Source organism: Enhydra lutris, unplaced genomic scaffold (assembly GCF_002288905.1).
Source record: "Enhydra lutris kenyoni isolate GAN:26980312 unplaced genomic scaffold, ASM228890v2 scaffoldscaffold5, whole genome shotgun sequence".
NCBI lineage: Eukaryota > Metazoa > Chordata > Mammalia > Carnivora > Mustelidae > Enhydra > Enhydra lutris.
The window spans coordinates 7,061,058-7,077,605 of record NW_019154089.1 but is presented as its reverse complement, the minus strand read 5'-3'; the positions used below and the strand labels follow the sequence as shown (position 1 = coordinate 7,077,605).

At 51.1% G+C, this 16,548-nt stretch overlaps 1 protein-coding gene across 1 annotated transcript in view; it reads right to left on the bottom strand.

The window, feature by feature from the left end:
• Positions 1 to 16,548, bottom strand: part of LOC111141174 (follistatin like 4) — a 401,642-nt gene that overhangs the window by 48,291 nt on the left and 336,803 nt on the right. The window contains exon 7 of the mRNA XM_022493544.1: positions 4,717 to 4,837. Within this exon, the coding sequence (XP_022349252.1) occupies positions 4,717 to 4,837 (121 nt within the window). The remainder of the gene's footprint in view (positions 1 to 4,716; positions 4,838 to 16,548) is intronic.

The following is a 16,548-nucleotide window of genomic DNA, read 5'->3' as shown; positions in this document are numbered from 1 at the left end:
CCTCATACGTGAGGAGACATCCACACATCCTGCCGTGGTGTGGACCAGGCCCCAGGCTCTGAGGGAACACCTGCTTCCTTTGGGCAGAAGCTGTGACTCCTAACTCCTAGCAGAGCCAGAGCTCAGGATGCAGTCTTCCGTAGGGATAGGTGAGCCCGAGAAAAACAGGAGGGTCCGGGAGGGGTCAAAGACCCCAGGAGCCCTGGTTCCCACCGGGATGGGGCCCAGTTAGGAAAAGCTTGGCATTCTCACCGTGAGAGACTGAGGGGCTGGGGTGTGGGCACAGCTTCCTGCTGGCAACAAAGACGCACCTGTTTTCCTCTGGCCTGCATCTCCCCTCTCCTTTTGTATTAATTCACACACTAAAAATCATTTGAAATTAATATGTTCTGGGTAAACACATTCATTTTCTTTTAAATCTGCAAAACCCTCCAGTGAAAACATTTGAATATGTAACACAAAGGCCCATTTTCTTTGGGAAACATGGATCATTTCCAAGGTAAAAGGCAGCATAAATATGTCCTAAGTAAGAGGCACATTCACAAAAGGACCAAGCTAGAGTCATCAACAGATTTGGGAGAGGATTATTGTGTTTTGGGAATGAATCGTTACTTGTCTGAACTGTGGGGAGTTGGAGGGGTTTGTATTTTAATGGATTAATCATTTATGTCTCAAGTTCTTGCTCTTTCCTAGGAGGGCAATATGGGAGGTTTTCATGAAGTTATAAATCATGTCAGCGTTTGGGCCTCATCTCTGAGAGGCCTGGTCTGTGAGGAAATTATACTAATAATTTGAGTGAAGTAGTTGCCTGGAAGGGCTCCCTTTAGCCAACCGGGTCAATGCAGAGTTGGGGATGGAAAACCCCCAGAAGATGGGGTCTGGCCCCTGCCGCCAAGGAGTGGGGTAGCTCCAGAAAGAAGTCAGTATTTTATTTTTGTCTTGGCTAGTTTCACTGGGTCTTGATTTTCCCATCTGTATAATGGGTTGCATGCTCTCTGAGGGGCCACTGTTCAGAGCATCTATGTCCACCAACTACAGTTTCATGTGGCTTGAGACAACCAAAATCTCTCCCATATCTGTCCCACCCTGAACTGTGAACTCTGTCTGCATCAGGGATTTCCAAGCACTGGAGAAATATCAGATCTCATCAGGCCTTTAAGGCAGGAGGTACTACTGTTCTTCCCATTTTAAAGGTGAGCTTACTTGCCTTCCTTGTATGTCAAGGAAACACCAGTACAAGTCCTTGAACCCAGGCGCCTCTGGCTCAGGGTTCATGTCTTGACTCTGTGCGACAGGGGTTGCTAGCTGGGGTCTGCACGGGGCTTAGGGTGGAGAAGTCCTAGAAAGGCTTCGAGCCTTCCGAGAAGCAGGTAACTGGGCAGGGCCCTCTTCCCGCCCTTTCTCATCCCCCCCACCCCCAGTCCCTTCCTTCTGGTTGAGGAGAAGCTCTGTGAAGGAATAGACACAGAACATCACTCCCTGACTGGGTGCCCCAGGCGCCGCCTCAGCTCAGTAAGCAACAGGCCATCTGCCCAGCCAAGGGGGGACCAAACCAGACCTCCAACAGCTGTGCTGGGCAACCACATTGGGTTTTACCCAGGCAGCTCGGGGACAGCCTTCATGGTTTTCAATCATGCTTGACATGAACGGCAAAAGGGAACCAATTCCCCAGATGAATCTGCTGCTGCTTTCTCTCCCCTTCCTCAGGGCACTCTTAGGCTAGGCAGCCTTCCTTCTGTCCTGAGCATCAGAAGTGTCTTCTCAGCCTCCTCAGGCTCCGCCTGACAGACTCTGGCACCAAGCAGCAGCCTAGCAAAGCTCCCGGAGCCTAACGCCACTGTGGGACTTCCACAACACTCCGGCCCTCCTGGGACCTGTCTTCCAGAGTGCATAGCCCACAGCAGCACAACACAGCTGCTGAATGACCACACCTGCATCCAACATCCAGATTCTCCAACAGCAATAACACGATGCCTGGGTAAGGATGGGTACAGCAGGACAGGGCAGGTGTGGGGAGTCTGGGCTTTGGAGTCAAGAGCGGCTTTGTAGTTTCTAACTGCAGGGCTGGGTGCTGGGATCCCTGGTGACCTCATCTGTTAAACAGGGATGGCACGCAGTATGTACTCATGCAATGCTATCATAATCAGCTCTTTCATATCCTATTTTCAGCATCTTCCCATACAGATAAGACATTTGCCCCCTTCTGTCCAACACAGCAAGCTTACAATACTCAGAAAGCCTTGCTTCTAATTCCCAGGTCAACCGACAGTGCCCTTGTGTCCTTGGGAGGCAATTCTGGGCCTACGTTAGCATGGTGCTCCCATGAGGGAGCTGGTTAGGGGACCCACACATTTCCCCCAAGTGTCTGGGAATCAGCCCAGCCCAGGAACCGCATGAGCTACTGAAGCTAGGGCCACCCAAGCTGCCCCACCTGCCTGTCACGGGAGCCAAGCACCAGGGGCCAATTTAATGACATAGGAAACTGATCACAAAGTACAAATGTCCCAGCATGGTCCCTCTGACTGCTGATGGTGCTTCCGCTCCAGGAGAGGCCTTCCATCTGTCTGCAGTTAGGAAATCAAGTGGCCTCTTTTGATTCTCAGCAGGAAGTTTTGCTGTGTGTAGACTCTTCTGGGCCAGAAGCAGTTTCTTCAGTGGAGACTAGGTCTGTAGGGGCCTTCGGATGGGGGTGGCGGGTGGCTAGGGAGGGTGTGAATGGGGCTTTCCAATGCCAGCTACGAAGCCCACTTCCCTCCTGATGGGGAGGGCTCTCTTCTCTCCCTGAAACTCAGCCATCCCTCATGGTGCTGGGTCTGGGCCTTGTTCTTGTATTCAGCTCTGGGAATGACACATAGGCTCATTCCCATCAGGACCTCAGTCTCAGAATTCTGGGGGATCATGGGGCACCATGGACTTGGCACTTAGTCTATGAAGGTATCTGAGACCCCAGAGTCTCTCCCAGAGGCCCAAGTATAGGCTCTCACCTGTGAGGTACTCAGGTTCCTTGGCAGGTGGCTCCCTTCCCCTCCTCAGGGAGTTGTTTGGAGGAAATAAATGGGACAAAGCTCAAGCCATCTCCCTGTGCCCCCTATTCTTGGGAAGTGGAGGCAGGAGGCCAAGGGCAGAATGAACAGTCTGTGAATATGGTTTATTTCCCTTCTCCAGGCTCGTCTGAGGACCCGATGGACCCGGGGCAAACCGCAGGGAGCTGCCTCCCAACCAAACCGTCACCCACATTGTACCATGCGGAGCACCACTTGCCAGTTTCAGACAGAAAAGCCAGCTTCCTGCTACAGAGCTCCAGCTCTGCTCTGAGCAGCCCATGCTGAGCTGCCTGCACTTAGGAATGACCTTGGAATCTGGTCTAGGTGAACTCCCCCAGGGGCTGTTGTAACTAGGAACCCCTAGGTTATTTTCTGGAGAAATCTGGTGACTTCATTCATCATAGGCCTGGATTCAGATCAGCAAGCCCAGCTACAAAGCCCCAAACAATTCAGTACGTCCCCGGTCAAGAGAAATACTAGGATATGTGTTAGGCAGGTATGGCTATAAAAATCCCTCGAACATCCTGTAGGGTAAATGTAGATGCCGGCTGAGCGCACCACCCCGTTGTCCTTAAATGGCTTGTTACCCTGGTTCCAGAGGAAAGTGAAATTGAGCCTCATTATGTAATCATTTTAAACACCTTGCTCCTTTTCTCTCAGAGCAGAAGCCCTGAGCACCAGCTGGTGCAAAAGATCTAGGGCTGACTAGAAGTTTCCACACCGACACATGAACACCCTGCTCAGGACGAGGAGTGAAGCCCTGCTAGGTCTGGCTGGACACGGCTAACTTCTGTGGGGTGCAGGTCTGCCAAGGCACTGCCAAGGCACGGGGACGCCTTGTCTGTTCTGATGGCCAGAGGGGCCAGGCTGGACAGGCCAGCAGTGTGACACAGACATCAAAGCGCAGTGCTGGGTCTGGGAAGACTCCCACCCGTGGTGTGACTGCAGACAAGGGACCTTACCTAGAGATTTAGCCATAATGGGTTAGACCGTACTGACCGGGAAAGCCTATGGGATGTGTTAGCGCAGGGAGTGGCCAAGGCAAGTGCTCAGAAATCGCTGGCTATTTTAGTTTGTTGTTGGTGTCCTCAAGAGGGGTTAATAATTCCCTGTTTTTAGGAGTTCTGGCAACACGGGGGTCCGTGAGAAGCAACGAAAACCTCCCGAGTTTGCTCAGTTTCTGATTTGGCTGGGCCCCGGCTGTGGATTGCTGAGCCCCTCCAGGAGGGAGATGGGAACCAGACCCCCGTGGAGGAAGTCGTGTCTCCCCATGGACAAGTGACATGGGTGCACGCCCCTGGAAGGGCAGTGGTGTGTTTTAGACAGTGTCCACTACTCCCTGGATCCCAGAGCCCGGCTGCCGGCCATCACCATGGGAGGGCAGGGCATCTTCTACAGGGTCTGCGGGAGCCTCAGCTGCTGAGTGCAATCAGCCCGAGGGACTCGCCCCTGGCACCACCATCACCTCCTCAGGGGAGGCCTCCGGGGGAAGCCGACTGACAAACTTGTTGGCCAACTCTGCCCTTTCTCCACTGCTCCCCTTTACTTATGAGACAGGTGGGCTATCTTGGACTCGGACACATCTTTTAGAATACAGGAGTGGGGCCGGTTGCCGTGAGCAGCGTTTGGGGAGCACTTAGAGGGGACGACATGCATGGAGCCATTTACTAACCATTCACCTGCAGGACGTGGGTCTGGAAGAGCTCCTCGTGGCCGGAGGCGTGGCACGTGTAGTTGCCCATGTGGACGGTGGTCACCTTGGTGATGTAGAGGGAGTTGTCCTCTCCGAAGTCCTGCACAGGGTGAGGAAGACAACCAGGTTGGCCTCCCTAGTGAGTAGGCTGGGAAGGAGAGCCCAGGCTCCTGCTTTTCCAGGAAAACAAAAACCCTGTGGCCAAACCCACGTGTTTGGCCAGAGCTGCTGGCAGGGCCAGGCCGACCAGGGTTGCAGGAACACCCTCTCTCTTCCATGTTATTGGCCTGAACCTTGTTTATCCAATTAAGGCCTGATTCACACTCTCTGTGAGGCTGGGCTGAAACACCTTCCCACTCATTCCTCTTGTTTTCCATGAACTGGGCTCCCTCCTACTACTAATCCTCAGCCTGCTTGGCTGGTTTCCTGGGGGCTCTTGTCCACCTGCTGAGCAGTTCTGCGAGTTTTTCTTATAAAACTCAACACCCCCCCAATAATCCAGTTAAAAAGTGGGCAGAAGACACGAACAGACATTTCTCTAAAGAAGATACACAGATGGCCAACAGACACATGAGAAGATATTCCTCATCACTTATCAGGGAAATGCAAATCAAAGTCACAATGAGCTATCACCTCACACCTGTCAGAAAGGCTAAAATCAACAACTCAAGGAACAACAGGTGTTGGTGAGGACGTGGAGAAAAAGGAACCCTCTTGCCCTGTTGGTGGGAATGCAAATTGGTGCAGCCACTGTGGAAAGAGTATGGAGGTTTCGCTGAAGTTAAAGTTCGAACTACCCTATGATCCAGCAATTGCACTGCTAGGTATTTACCCAAAGAATCCAAAAATACTAATTGGAAGGGACACATGCACCCCCATGTTTATAGCAGCATTACCTATAATAACCAAACAGGACACAACCCGTGTCCATCGATAGAGGAATGGATAAAGAAGATGTGGTCTATATATATACAATGGGATATTACTCAGCCATCAAAAAGAATGATATTTGCCATTTGCTTGCAACACTATAGACAGAGCTAGAGTATAATGCTAAGTGAAATAAGTCAGTCAGAGAAAGACAAATACTGTATGTATACACTCACACGTGGAATTTAAGAAACAAAACAAGAAAGCAAAGAAAAAAAATTAGAAAGAGGCAAACCAAGAACCCAAACTGATGGCTGCCAGAGGGGAAGGTCCTGGTGGGGGGATGGGTGAAATAGGGGATGGGGATTAAGGAGAGCTCTTGTGATGACCACCGGGTGGTGGGAGAAAGCACTGGATCACGAGATTGTACACCTGAAACTAATATAGCACTGTGCATTAACTAACTAGAATTAAAACAAGAACGGGAGGGGCACCTGGGTGGCTCAGTAGTTAAGCCTCTGCCTTCAGCTCAGGTCATGATCTCAGGGTCCTGGAATCGAGTCCCATATCGGGCTCTCTGCTCTGCAGGGAGCCTGCTTCCTCCTCTCCCTCTCTCTCTCTGCTTGCCTCTCCACCCACTTGTGATCTCTCTCTGTCAAATAAATAAAATCTTTAAAAAAAAAAAAAAGAACGAGAAAGTTTTTCTTAAAGGGACAGATAGCAAATATTTTTGGCTTTGTGGGCCATAGGGTTTCTGTGAACTATTTAACTCTGCCTTGTAGCATGAAGATAAACATTAACAATATATAAATTAATGAGTGTCTCTAAGTTCCAATGAAATTTTATTTATTTTTAAGATTTATTTATTAGAGAGAGCGAATGACTGAGTGTGGTGGGGAGGAGGGCAGAGGGAGAGGGAGAGAGAAGCCCAAGCTTGCTCCATGCGGAGTACAGAGCTGGAGGCAGGGGTCGATCTCATGACTCTGAGATCACGACCTGAGCCAAAACCGAGTCAACACGCTTAACTGACTGAGTCACCCAGGCGCCCCAGTGAAATTTTATTAAAAAAAAAAAAAAAATAGGTGGTAGGACAGGTTGGCCTGCAGGGATAGATGGCCTACCATGGGTCAGATCCACTTTGTCCCAAAATAGTTCTAGGTGCCTTGCAGAGAACTGAATAACTCAAGAAGGGAAACATTACTGAGGAAAATGAGGGCAAACAAAGAGCAAGAGAAGGGACAGCAAAGAGAGCCAGGAGGGGCAGATGCCAGGGGTTCTGTAAGAAAACTCTCGACAACCTTGCCCCTATTATTATTATTATTATTTTTAAAGATTTTATTTATTTGAAAGAGCAGAGTGAGCAAAAGAGAAAGCATGCACAAGTAGGGGGTAGGGGTGAGGGGCAGAGAGAGAGAGGGAGAAGCAGACTCCCCGCTGAGCAGGGAGCCCGATTCGGGACTTGATCCTAGGACCCTAGATCATGACCTGAGCCAAAGGAGATGCTGAACCGACTAAGCCACCCAGGCGCCCCACTTTTCTTCTTCTTATTAGCAGGACATACAAAACTCCTCTTGACCTCCTAGAGCCAACACCAAACCATCCCTCTTGCCATTCCCTGTGCCCTTTTCCACAGAAGCACTGTGGTGGCGGGAGAGAGGGAAGGCCACCAGTCACTGTGTCACAGGGGTTGTCTGAGGGCAACCACAGAGCAGCTGACCAACTGACCCTCTGCCTTGCTCACACTCCAGAGGGTCTCACTGACACCATCTTGAGTCCTTTAAGGATGCTTTTTGGCTAATTAGCTTGGTGAGGGGGTGCAGACCCAGAAGGAAGCCTGGCAGAGGGCACGGGGTGGGAAGGGGGATCGTGGATGCATGCAGCCCGCTTTCATGATCAGAAAAAAGATGCACACCTGTCCTCCCGATGGAGTAAAATATTGTTGTGAGAGCCCTGGGAGTTTTCTCTCTGAAGCATTGCTCTGCTTAAAAAAGCCCCATTCCTATCACTCTGCAGAAGCTTCGATAATAAAAATAAAACACCAGATAGCTGATTTGTCCTGTGTCATAACAGAGTCATAAAGGGTTCATACCTGAGTTGCTTATGAAAAGTTAATGGTTAGTCAATTCTGGGCTGACATATTTCTGGTCTAAGCTGTTTGTGTGTCAAAACCTAAGTCTGGAGGAAAATGTATTTTGCTTAGAGGCTCCATGGCAGGTGGCAGCTGGAAAATAGGGCAGGGAAGCTGGTGCAGCTCTCTCTGTGGGAAGCCCTTGATACCTCACCTGCTTGGTTCCAGGGCAAACTCCATCCCGAAGCGTAATCCCAGAGCTGCTGGTGGGGCCTGGCGCTGGGGCCCCCTGGCACTTTGCCTTGTCTGCCTCTCTGAGCCTTCAAGTCCTCGCAGGACGCACTGGAAGCTGGGCTCGGGTTCTGGCGGCCCCTGCTGTTGGTGCCCCTTGGGTGACGCTATGTGGTCACATGGACCACACATCCCTCAAGCCTTGTATAATCCTCAGGAAAAAACCCAAGCCAGAAAACAAGACAAAGCCCAGTCCTCATACAGTGAGGAAGCAGAGCTCTCTTTCACAATGTATTCAGAGTCTACCTTCTCTTACCCCCTCCACTGTGACCAGTGGTTTAAGGCACCATGTTCTCATCTGGGGGACAGCGGGGACCTCTACCTCTGCCCCTCCACTCTGTCCTCTACACAGCAGCCAGACCCTATTCCCTCACCCCGAGTCAGCCCTAGAGGGTCTGCTGGGATGACTTGCCATCCCCACCTCCTCCACTCTCCCTTGGTCATTCCATTCCGACACTGTGATCCCTGGTTGTTGCCTACGTGCCAGGCATCCTGCCCACTCCTCCAGGCTGTCAGTCTGGCTTGCACCCCCCTCTTTCAAGTCTGCCCAAATGTTATCTGCCCGCCCTATCTGTAACCCCCACCCCACCTGTCACTTCCTGTTTTCTGGCACTTACTACCACTTAGCATACCATTTGCATCTGTCTCTGCCTGATGAGGACGTGAGCTCTCGAGTGAGCCCTCAGTAGATACTCAGTAAATGGATGGCACGAGATGCTGAGCTAGGCCTTCTGCAGGGATTGTGTTCTGGTTCTTTGGGTTTGATGATGGAGGCGCCCACCTCCTGCCTTCCCATCCACCTGAATGTTGCCAGTGATGGGGCATCAAAACGAGGTGGCTGGCAGGAAGGCAGAGAACTGATCCCAAGCACGGTGCCCCTGCTTCCCCACCCCGTGTCTCCTCCACGTTGCATTCCTCAGGCCAGGGCATGTGGACACTGGCCAAAGAGAAGGCTCCACAAAGAGCAGCAGGCAGAGAGGGAAAAGCCCACGCAAGCCATCTCAAACTCAGTTGCTGACTTCTGGTGAGCCCCTAACAACATCATTTAACCTCTCCGTCTGTTTCTCCTCATTGCTGCTGGTGGACAAGGTGAAACTCCTGGGTGATCGCTCAGGGGCTGGGGGGGGCGCATGTCAGTTCTTCGAGTGCACGAGGGATGCTGGATACATGACGGTTCTTCTCTGAGCACCGAACTCATTACCAGCCTGTGACTTAGGCTCTGGGGAGAAGCTGACTGTGGAATAAATAAAATAATGTCTCTGGGCTAAAATAATAGGCATCGTATAATTATAGAACAAAGTGCATATGGTTTTCTGGAACATGAATACTGCCTACTGAAATCAAATTTCCCTCATTGGATGTGGGGAAATTCCTTTAAAAATTGATTTATAAGAAGCTACATAAAACTAAACCTGTAATCCTTCCTCTCCTGAATGTTCTTTGAGATGTGTCTGAATACTGCTATCAATGCTTGATTGCATCTCTGTAATTGTCTTTTTATGGATGGGTTTTTTTTTTTTTTTTTTTGGTTCTGATGCATAGAAATGTATTAGCAAAATCAAGGTTCCTTCCAGAAATAAACAGATGCCAGATTAGACCATTCTTTGTACTGATACACATCCATCTTTGGGAAAGAGACAATTTTACTAAAAGGCATAGTTTTTGTCTTTTAAAAAGCTATTTTGTAAGTATCTGCCCTTAATAAAGAAAGTAATTAAATGAGACTTAAGTATTAAACAATATTTAAGCAGAGGTGAGATGGGGAACGTTGTCATAGTGATGCATGGGACTCGGGTTTAAGTAAGATGAAAATGAGCCATCAATGTGGAATATTTAGTTACTAAATGCTAAACACAAGGATTCCAGGGTGATTTCAGAGTTCAGGTTAATGGTACTGTCAATGCTGCAAGTTAGGACTCGGTGTAGACACATTTATTCCAAGCCTTTCCGGCTCTGCCCTTCTCAGAAGCTATGTTCTCAGGAGCCCTCTGTCCTGGCTCTCTTTGGGGAGGATGGAGTCAAGGAGAGGGTCTTTCCTCCATGCTGGTTTGATTCTGGCCCCCAGAATCCACTATCTCTCACATCCCTCCTGCACAAACACTTTAACAGGATGGACCCCAGCACTGAACATGCAGCCCCTTGGTGACAGCTGGCCTCAGAGGTGTCTGCTCTCACATGGCCGATATCCAAACCAAGCAGGGACCAGAGGCACCCCGGGGTGGGGGGCACACACAAACACCCATGGAAGACACACAGTACACATGAGCGTGCATGTGCACACTCATGCCGCTTCCACTGCCCACCTCTTGGCTCTCCTGCGGACCACCCCGACCTACACAGTGCTGGTCACTTCCTTCCAGACTCTTAAAGGACACACTTGCCACTCTGTACATACTTGCTCAGAGTTCTCTTGAGAAGTCCCTGCAGCTTGAAGCCATCCCTAAGTAGCTGCTGAGCCTCTGGGCAGGGAGCTGCTATGGACGGTCACGTGCATTGTGAGCCCCCAAGGTTGGTCTGTTCTCTGGCTCCATCCCAGGCCCCAGGCCAGGGAGCCACAAGTGTAAGAGAAGTCACTGTGGGGAGGGCTCCTGGCTTCCCTAGGACCGCAGGGACTATCACTGGCTGACCTGGGTTTCTACGATCAATCTTCCCTGTGACTCTGAGTGCCCACGAGGAGGCACCTCATCCCTCTGCGGACCACCGTATTGTCCCCAGTGCGTGGCTCAGTCGGTGTTTGCTGAGCAGATGGAGGCGTGTTAGCCGAGGGTGCTGGCTCTCGGGGAGCCCTGAAGGAAAGGCTAGTGAAGAAGTAACGTCATCCAGAGAGAGGTCTGGCCTTTGTCTGCCTGCCTGCTTTGGCCACCAGGCTACCAGATACACGATTTATGATGGAGGGAGGCTCTGCGCCATGCAATGACATTTGTGTCTCCCCAAGCAGCTAGACGTCATTCACGTGAGCAGGACATGACTAAGCTCTACCAGCAGCTCTGCACACCAGGCTTGGGTGAGCTTCACCAGCAGGCAATATGTTGTACCCGTCCTTACACATCAGTGCTGGGAACAGGCTACATGTGTCACTGCACCAGGAGGGAACAATGGAGGCTCTGTGTTTGGATCACCCTGGATTCCACCCAATGGGGCTTCTTCCCTTGGCTGATTTTTTTTTTTTTTTTTTTGCTTATAAACCACAGAAATTTCTCATAGTTCTGGAGGCTACAAGTCCAAGACCAAGGTGTTGGCAGGTTCCGTGTCTGGTGAGAACCTGCTTCCTGGTTCTTGGAAGGCTGTCCGTCTTTTTGCTATAACCATGCACAGTGGGCGAGGGCAGACTCTCCCTTTTTATAAGGGCACTAATCCCATTCGGGAGGGTTCTACCTTCATGACCTAATCACCTCCCCACAGTCCCACCACCAGATACCCTTCCAATGGGGACTAGGTGTACACATACGAATTTTGCTGGGATACAAACATTCACTCCTGGTACAGATGGAGGTTTCTACACAAAAAAGAGTGTACAGAGAATAAAAGAGTTCAAATTCTGGGTAAAACAGAGAAACATGTATCAGACTTACATCAGCCTAACTCTAAAAATAGATTAAATATAGGACGCAACCTTTTTAAGCACAGTCTCTGATCTTTGAGAGACAGAAAACTTGAGGTGAGGTCCACACTCACTCCCGCCCTCTGTCAGAGGGCATTTTCCAGACCACAGCATGGAGAACCACGGCAATGGAGAAGAGGTCAGAATCCAGGGCCTTTGAAGTACCTGGAATTTGAGAGCTAGGGTAGCAGAGAGGATGGGGCTTTGCAGGCTTTGAGGAGCCCCGGGAATTTCACAGGATGCCCTCAAGTCATGGACGGACACTACGGTCCAGAGGCTCAGGCTGAGATTTGAGGCCTCACAGAGCATATAGCCTAGTCTGTGAGCTGAGCGGAGGTCCCAGAGATGTGCATGCTGTTGAGAGCTATTGGGGTTCTGACGTCCAGAATGGAGAGCTCTTGGGGAATGTCCTAGGTATCCCCTTGGCTGATTTTAACCTACACTTATCCCCTGTAATAAACCATCAATGCACGTCTAAGTGTTCTCAGTGAGTTGAGTCCTTCTGGCAAATTATTCAACCAGAAGGTACTTTTGTGCACTCCCCAAACTCGTGCTGGATGCCAGAGTGGGGGAGGTCTTGGGTTGACTGTCTCTCTAACTTTGTGGTCAGCTCCACTGTTCCATCAGGGGGATTCTGACCCAGTTGTGTGGATGCTGCACGTTTGGCCTGTGGGCAAAGTTGCATGTCCCAGTGCACACAGGGGGCTAGGCACTTGTACCAGAAAGCTCATGTCGGAGTCATGGTTCTGAGCACTCAGCGTGTCCCCCCTCAGAGGCCGGAGGACAGGTACCTTGTGACTCTAAGACTCCAAGGTATCACGTGGATGAGTGCAGCTCATGGGGCCCTCTGGGGAGTTGTAGGCCGTGGATCCTTAGCTGATCAGCCTGGTGAGCCCAGCTGGGACAGGGAAGGCCTCAGGCGACACAAGGCACTGCAGCGATCACTTGAAGTTCCAGACTGCCTCTAACCTGCTGCCTTCTCCTGGGGGAGCTGCCACCCTCCCAGGGGGATGCTGCATCATGAATCCCTGTCTGGAAGGCCTTATCAGCAACTCTAACCTGAGCCACACACACAGCCCTCGCACCCACTGGCATTCTTGCTGTCCTTGAAACACTGCAGGGAGTATCTATTAGGGACACCTGGGTGGCTCAGTCAGTGAAGGGTCTGCCTTCGGCTTGGGTGATGATCCCAGGGTCCTGGGATCGAGTCCTGCATCAGGCTCCCTGCTCAGCGGGGAGCCGCCTTCTCCCTCTCCCTGCTGCTCCCTCTGCTTGTGCTCTCTCTCTCTCTCTCAAATAAAAAAATAAATCTTTAAAAAAAAAATTTCCTTCCATGGCTCATTTTAGGGACCAAGAAGGCCTGCAATCAGGAATTTTTCTCCTGATACAGTGCTTTAAGCTCTTCACAGATTTTGTGGTTTTTCTTTTCTTTTCTTTTTCCTTTTTTTTTTTTAAACCAACTGAAGGTTTGTGGCAGCTCTGTGTAGATTGAGCCAGTTGGTACCACTTTCCCAACAGCATTTGCTCATTTCATGTCTCTGTGTCACATTTAGTAATTCTTGCACTATTTCAAGCTTTTTCCTTATTATATTTGTTACGGTGATCTGTGACCAGAGATTGCTGCTCATCGAAAGCTCAGAGGATGGTTTGCATTCTTCCATCAAGAAAGCATTTTTTAACTAAGTATGTACTTTTTTTAGACATATGTTAGTGCATACTTAAGAGACTCCAGTATAGCATAAACATAGATTTTATAAGTACTGGAGACCAAAAACTTCATTTGACTCCTCTGATGGCAGTATTTGCTTTATTGAATGTTCATGGTGTTGCAGTGGTTGGAACTGAACCCTCAGCATCTCCAAGGTGCGCCTGGACACTGTTGGATGGAGTATAAACTGTATGGCCTTTTTGGAGGGAGATTTGGTGATACCCATCGCACTGAAATCATGCTCACCCTTGGACGTCGTCATTCCACTTCTAAGAGCTTATCTTATACACCTACTTACATGAGTGTGCTAAGAGGCGCATATGAGGCTCACGGTTGCATTATTGTCTGCAGTTAATAAAGCCTGTCTACAGGCTGAGCGAGAGCTCCCTTGAGTGGGGCTGGGTCAGAGAGCCGAGACAGGGCAGCTGCATGGAGCTCTGCACCCAGGGTCTAGAAGGTAGATCAGAACCTCCCTGAGGGACCTTGTCCCTGTGACCTGGGGCCGCAAGTGGTCACTGAGCACAGTTAAGCTTTGAAGTCAGTACTATGAGGGAAGAGAGGTGACCCCAAAGAGACCCCTGGGAAAGCAATGGCCCAGTAGAGGCACCTGGTGGGGCAGAGCCCTCAGCGAGTTCTGCAGGCTGCCGGATCCTGGGTCCGGGCCCACCTCTTGGGGCTCTTGGCCCATCCTCCTAGAGGGTCGAACTCACCCAAAGCTCAAAAGAGCCGGATGTTTGTTTGCAACCAGGGTTTCTGACACAAGCCGGAAAGAATTGGCCAAAGCCTTTGAGTACTTCAAGTATAGTGTTTTCCAAGATTTTAAAACAAAATGTACCCAAGCATTTAATGAGATTATTTTAATGCAGAACCTACAACCACTGTCTATCGTGTTGCAAACAGCTCTCCATGCTAATCAAATGCCTCTCATCTTTTTACAGTGGATTCATGACTGGTTCATATAAAGACAATAAAAATTAAATGAGTCATGAGCTCCTAAATCATTCTCTTCTGGTCTTTTTAATAACTCGCTTCCAAAGCGGAGCTGGCTGAGAGCATATGCTTCATTAGAGTTATTTGTCCCTGGTTTTACACCGTTTAGGTATGGGAAAAAAGTGAACCTTTTAACACATCCTTCAAACACTGCCACAAATACTTTCTTCTAATGGGTTTTGTTTTCCTGCTTTTATCACCGTACTCCGCCTCCCGACATCCGAAAGCCCCTACTAACGAGATTTGGCAAAGGAAAAAACCCAACAGAAAAGAGGGGCTCTTTCAAATCATTTCAGAGATACTGGCTTTTTTATAGGGTCCCCACACCCCCTTTTGAAAAAGATGAATACAATAGAAAAATGTTTCCTCTCTCTGAGACTCTCCTGACCAAGCAGTTCCGTCTGTTGCGCTCAGAGCCTTCTGCCCCCTGCTCCTGCTGGGGCAGAGGCCGATGGGCTCATGAAACCCTGCAGCCCCGGCCCCATGGGGCCACACCCAGTGTGGCCATGTCCCGCAGGGGGCCTGGGCACCACAGCGGGGAGGCAGGGCCAGCACCCCTGCAGCGAAGCCTTGGCAAGGCTGGTTGCGGGGTGTTGTGTCCCCAGAGCAAGGCTGGCTGCAGCCCTGGCAAGGCCCTCCGAGTTACTCTACCCCATTTGCTTCATGGAGTTGTGAACAAGAGGTAGATGACATGCTGCTTGTGAAGGGACGGGCATGACACTTGGCCCCCCGACATGGGTCAGAACTCCCGTGTCAACTCTAGCAAGGATTCAGCAGCTCAGCTTTGTCCTGTCACCCCGGGGATGTCCTCCCCTGCTTCTGCTCCCCTCATGGGCAGGTCCCCTGTCCCTGAGGTAATAAGGGATGGGGGGAGGCAGTTACGAGGGGAGGGCAGGTGATGCTGTAGAGGAAGGAGGTGTGGACTAGCTTTGTGGACTTTCCTTCACCCTGAGCGGTTGCTGCGTGATCTGGGCGGAAGGCTAAGGCCTGGAAGGGGTTTGCACGTTCAGTTTCTGCAGTCAGCCTTCCCTCTCAACCCCCAGTGTACTTAGTATGGAGGTCAGGGTACAGGGAGGGGTGCGTGGATCTGCCTCTGAGATGGGCCCCCAAAGCCTGGCTGTGAGCCCGCAGGAGACAGGGCCTGTGCAGGGACCTCGCCAGGGAAGGCCGAGGCTCTGTGGCCCAGGTGAAAAAGCCAGGGTCCCGGTGGGGTCAGCGGCTGTCCTCACATTTCTGTAGGATTCCTGTGTCCCGGAGGTCCCTGTCCCATCATAAGACTGTATGACCTCACGGCTTGGAGAATCCTCAAATGGTAACCTTGTTGGTCCCCTCTCTGTTTTGGGTCCCTGTGGAGGCCAGCAGGCCAGCATCCTACTGCCTCCTGAGGCACAGTTCTTCCTGATGATAAGCTTCCCCCAGGGGCTCTGGGTGTGGTCCCTGGGAGTGATAGAGGGCCCTTCCCCATCTGACCACGTCAACACAGGTTCACGCTGGGAGGGCCTGTGGGACGAAGCCTGGTCCCCTGTCCCATCAGCACAGGCACGTTCCTGGACAGCAGCTTGGAGCTCAAGCTCTGGCCCAAGGCCAGGACAGGAGGGTCTGCTGGGCCTGCTTACCCCCACATTCCCTCAGCTTATGAGGGGGGCAATAGGCCGTGGGTGAGGTGGGAAGTCACAGGGCCAGGTCTCAAGGCACCGGGACCCACCACTGCTCTAGTAAATAAACAGCGGTTGGCCAGGAAGTAACGTACAGGTCTTACTGATTCCTCATCAAACAAACAGAACGAAGAGGCTAATCCGGGGCCCCCTTGCCTAGAGGTGCAGCAGGGTTCCTGGTGCCGCTGGTTTTTGCCTATCTCTGGGGCTCTGCGCTCTTGCTCTCAGCCACGTCCTATCCTGGGTGGAGGGGGTGGGGTTGTTTTCCCAGCTGCAGCTGAGGCCCTGTCCCTCAGGCCCTGGGCTGCAGTGAGGCTTGGACCTCCTGCAAAGGGGTGGCTTGCACACCAGGTCCACACTGAACCTCCCGGCATCCTGTTTAGCTGCTTAGCAGGGAGCCCTGCCCAGTCTGGCCATTGCTCCAGTTGGAACTCCTGCCACTAGGGAAGTTACCGAGGAGAAGGACGCCTCCCCCACACCAGCAGGCTCCTTTTGTTTCTGGGCCTGATGTATCTGGGGTTCTCCTTGTTTGTAGATATAGTCCTAGTCTAGAAGGGGCTCCGGACTCTCGCAGGACAAACTTCTGACGATGTCACTCCCCAGCTGGGACTTCATCAAGATCAAAAGC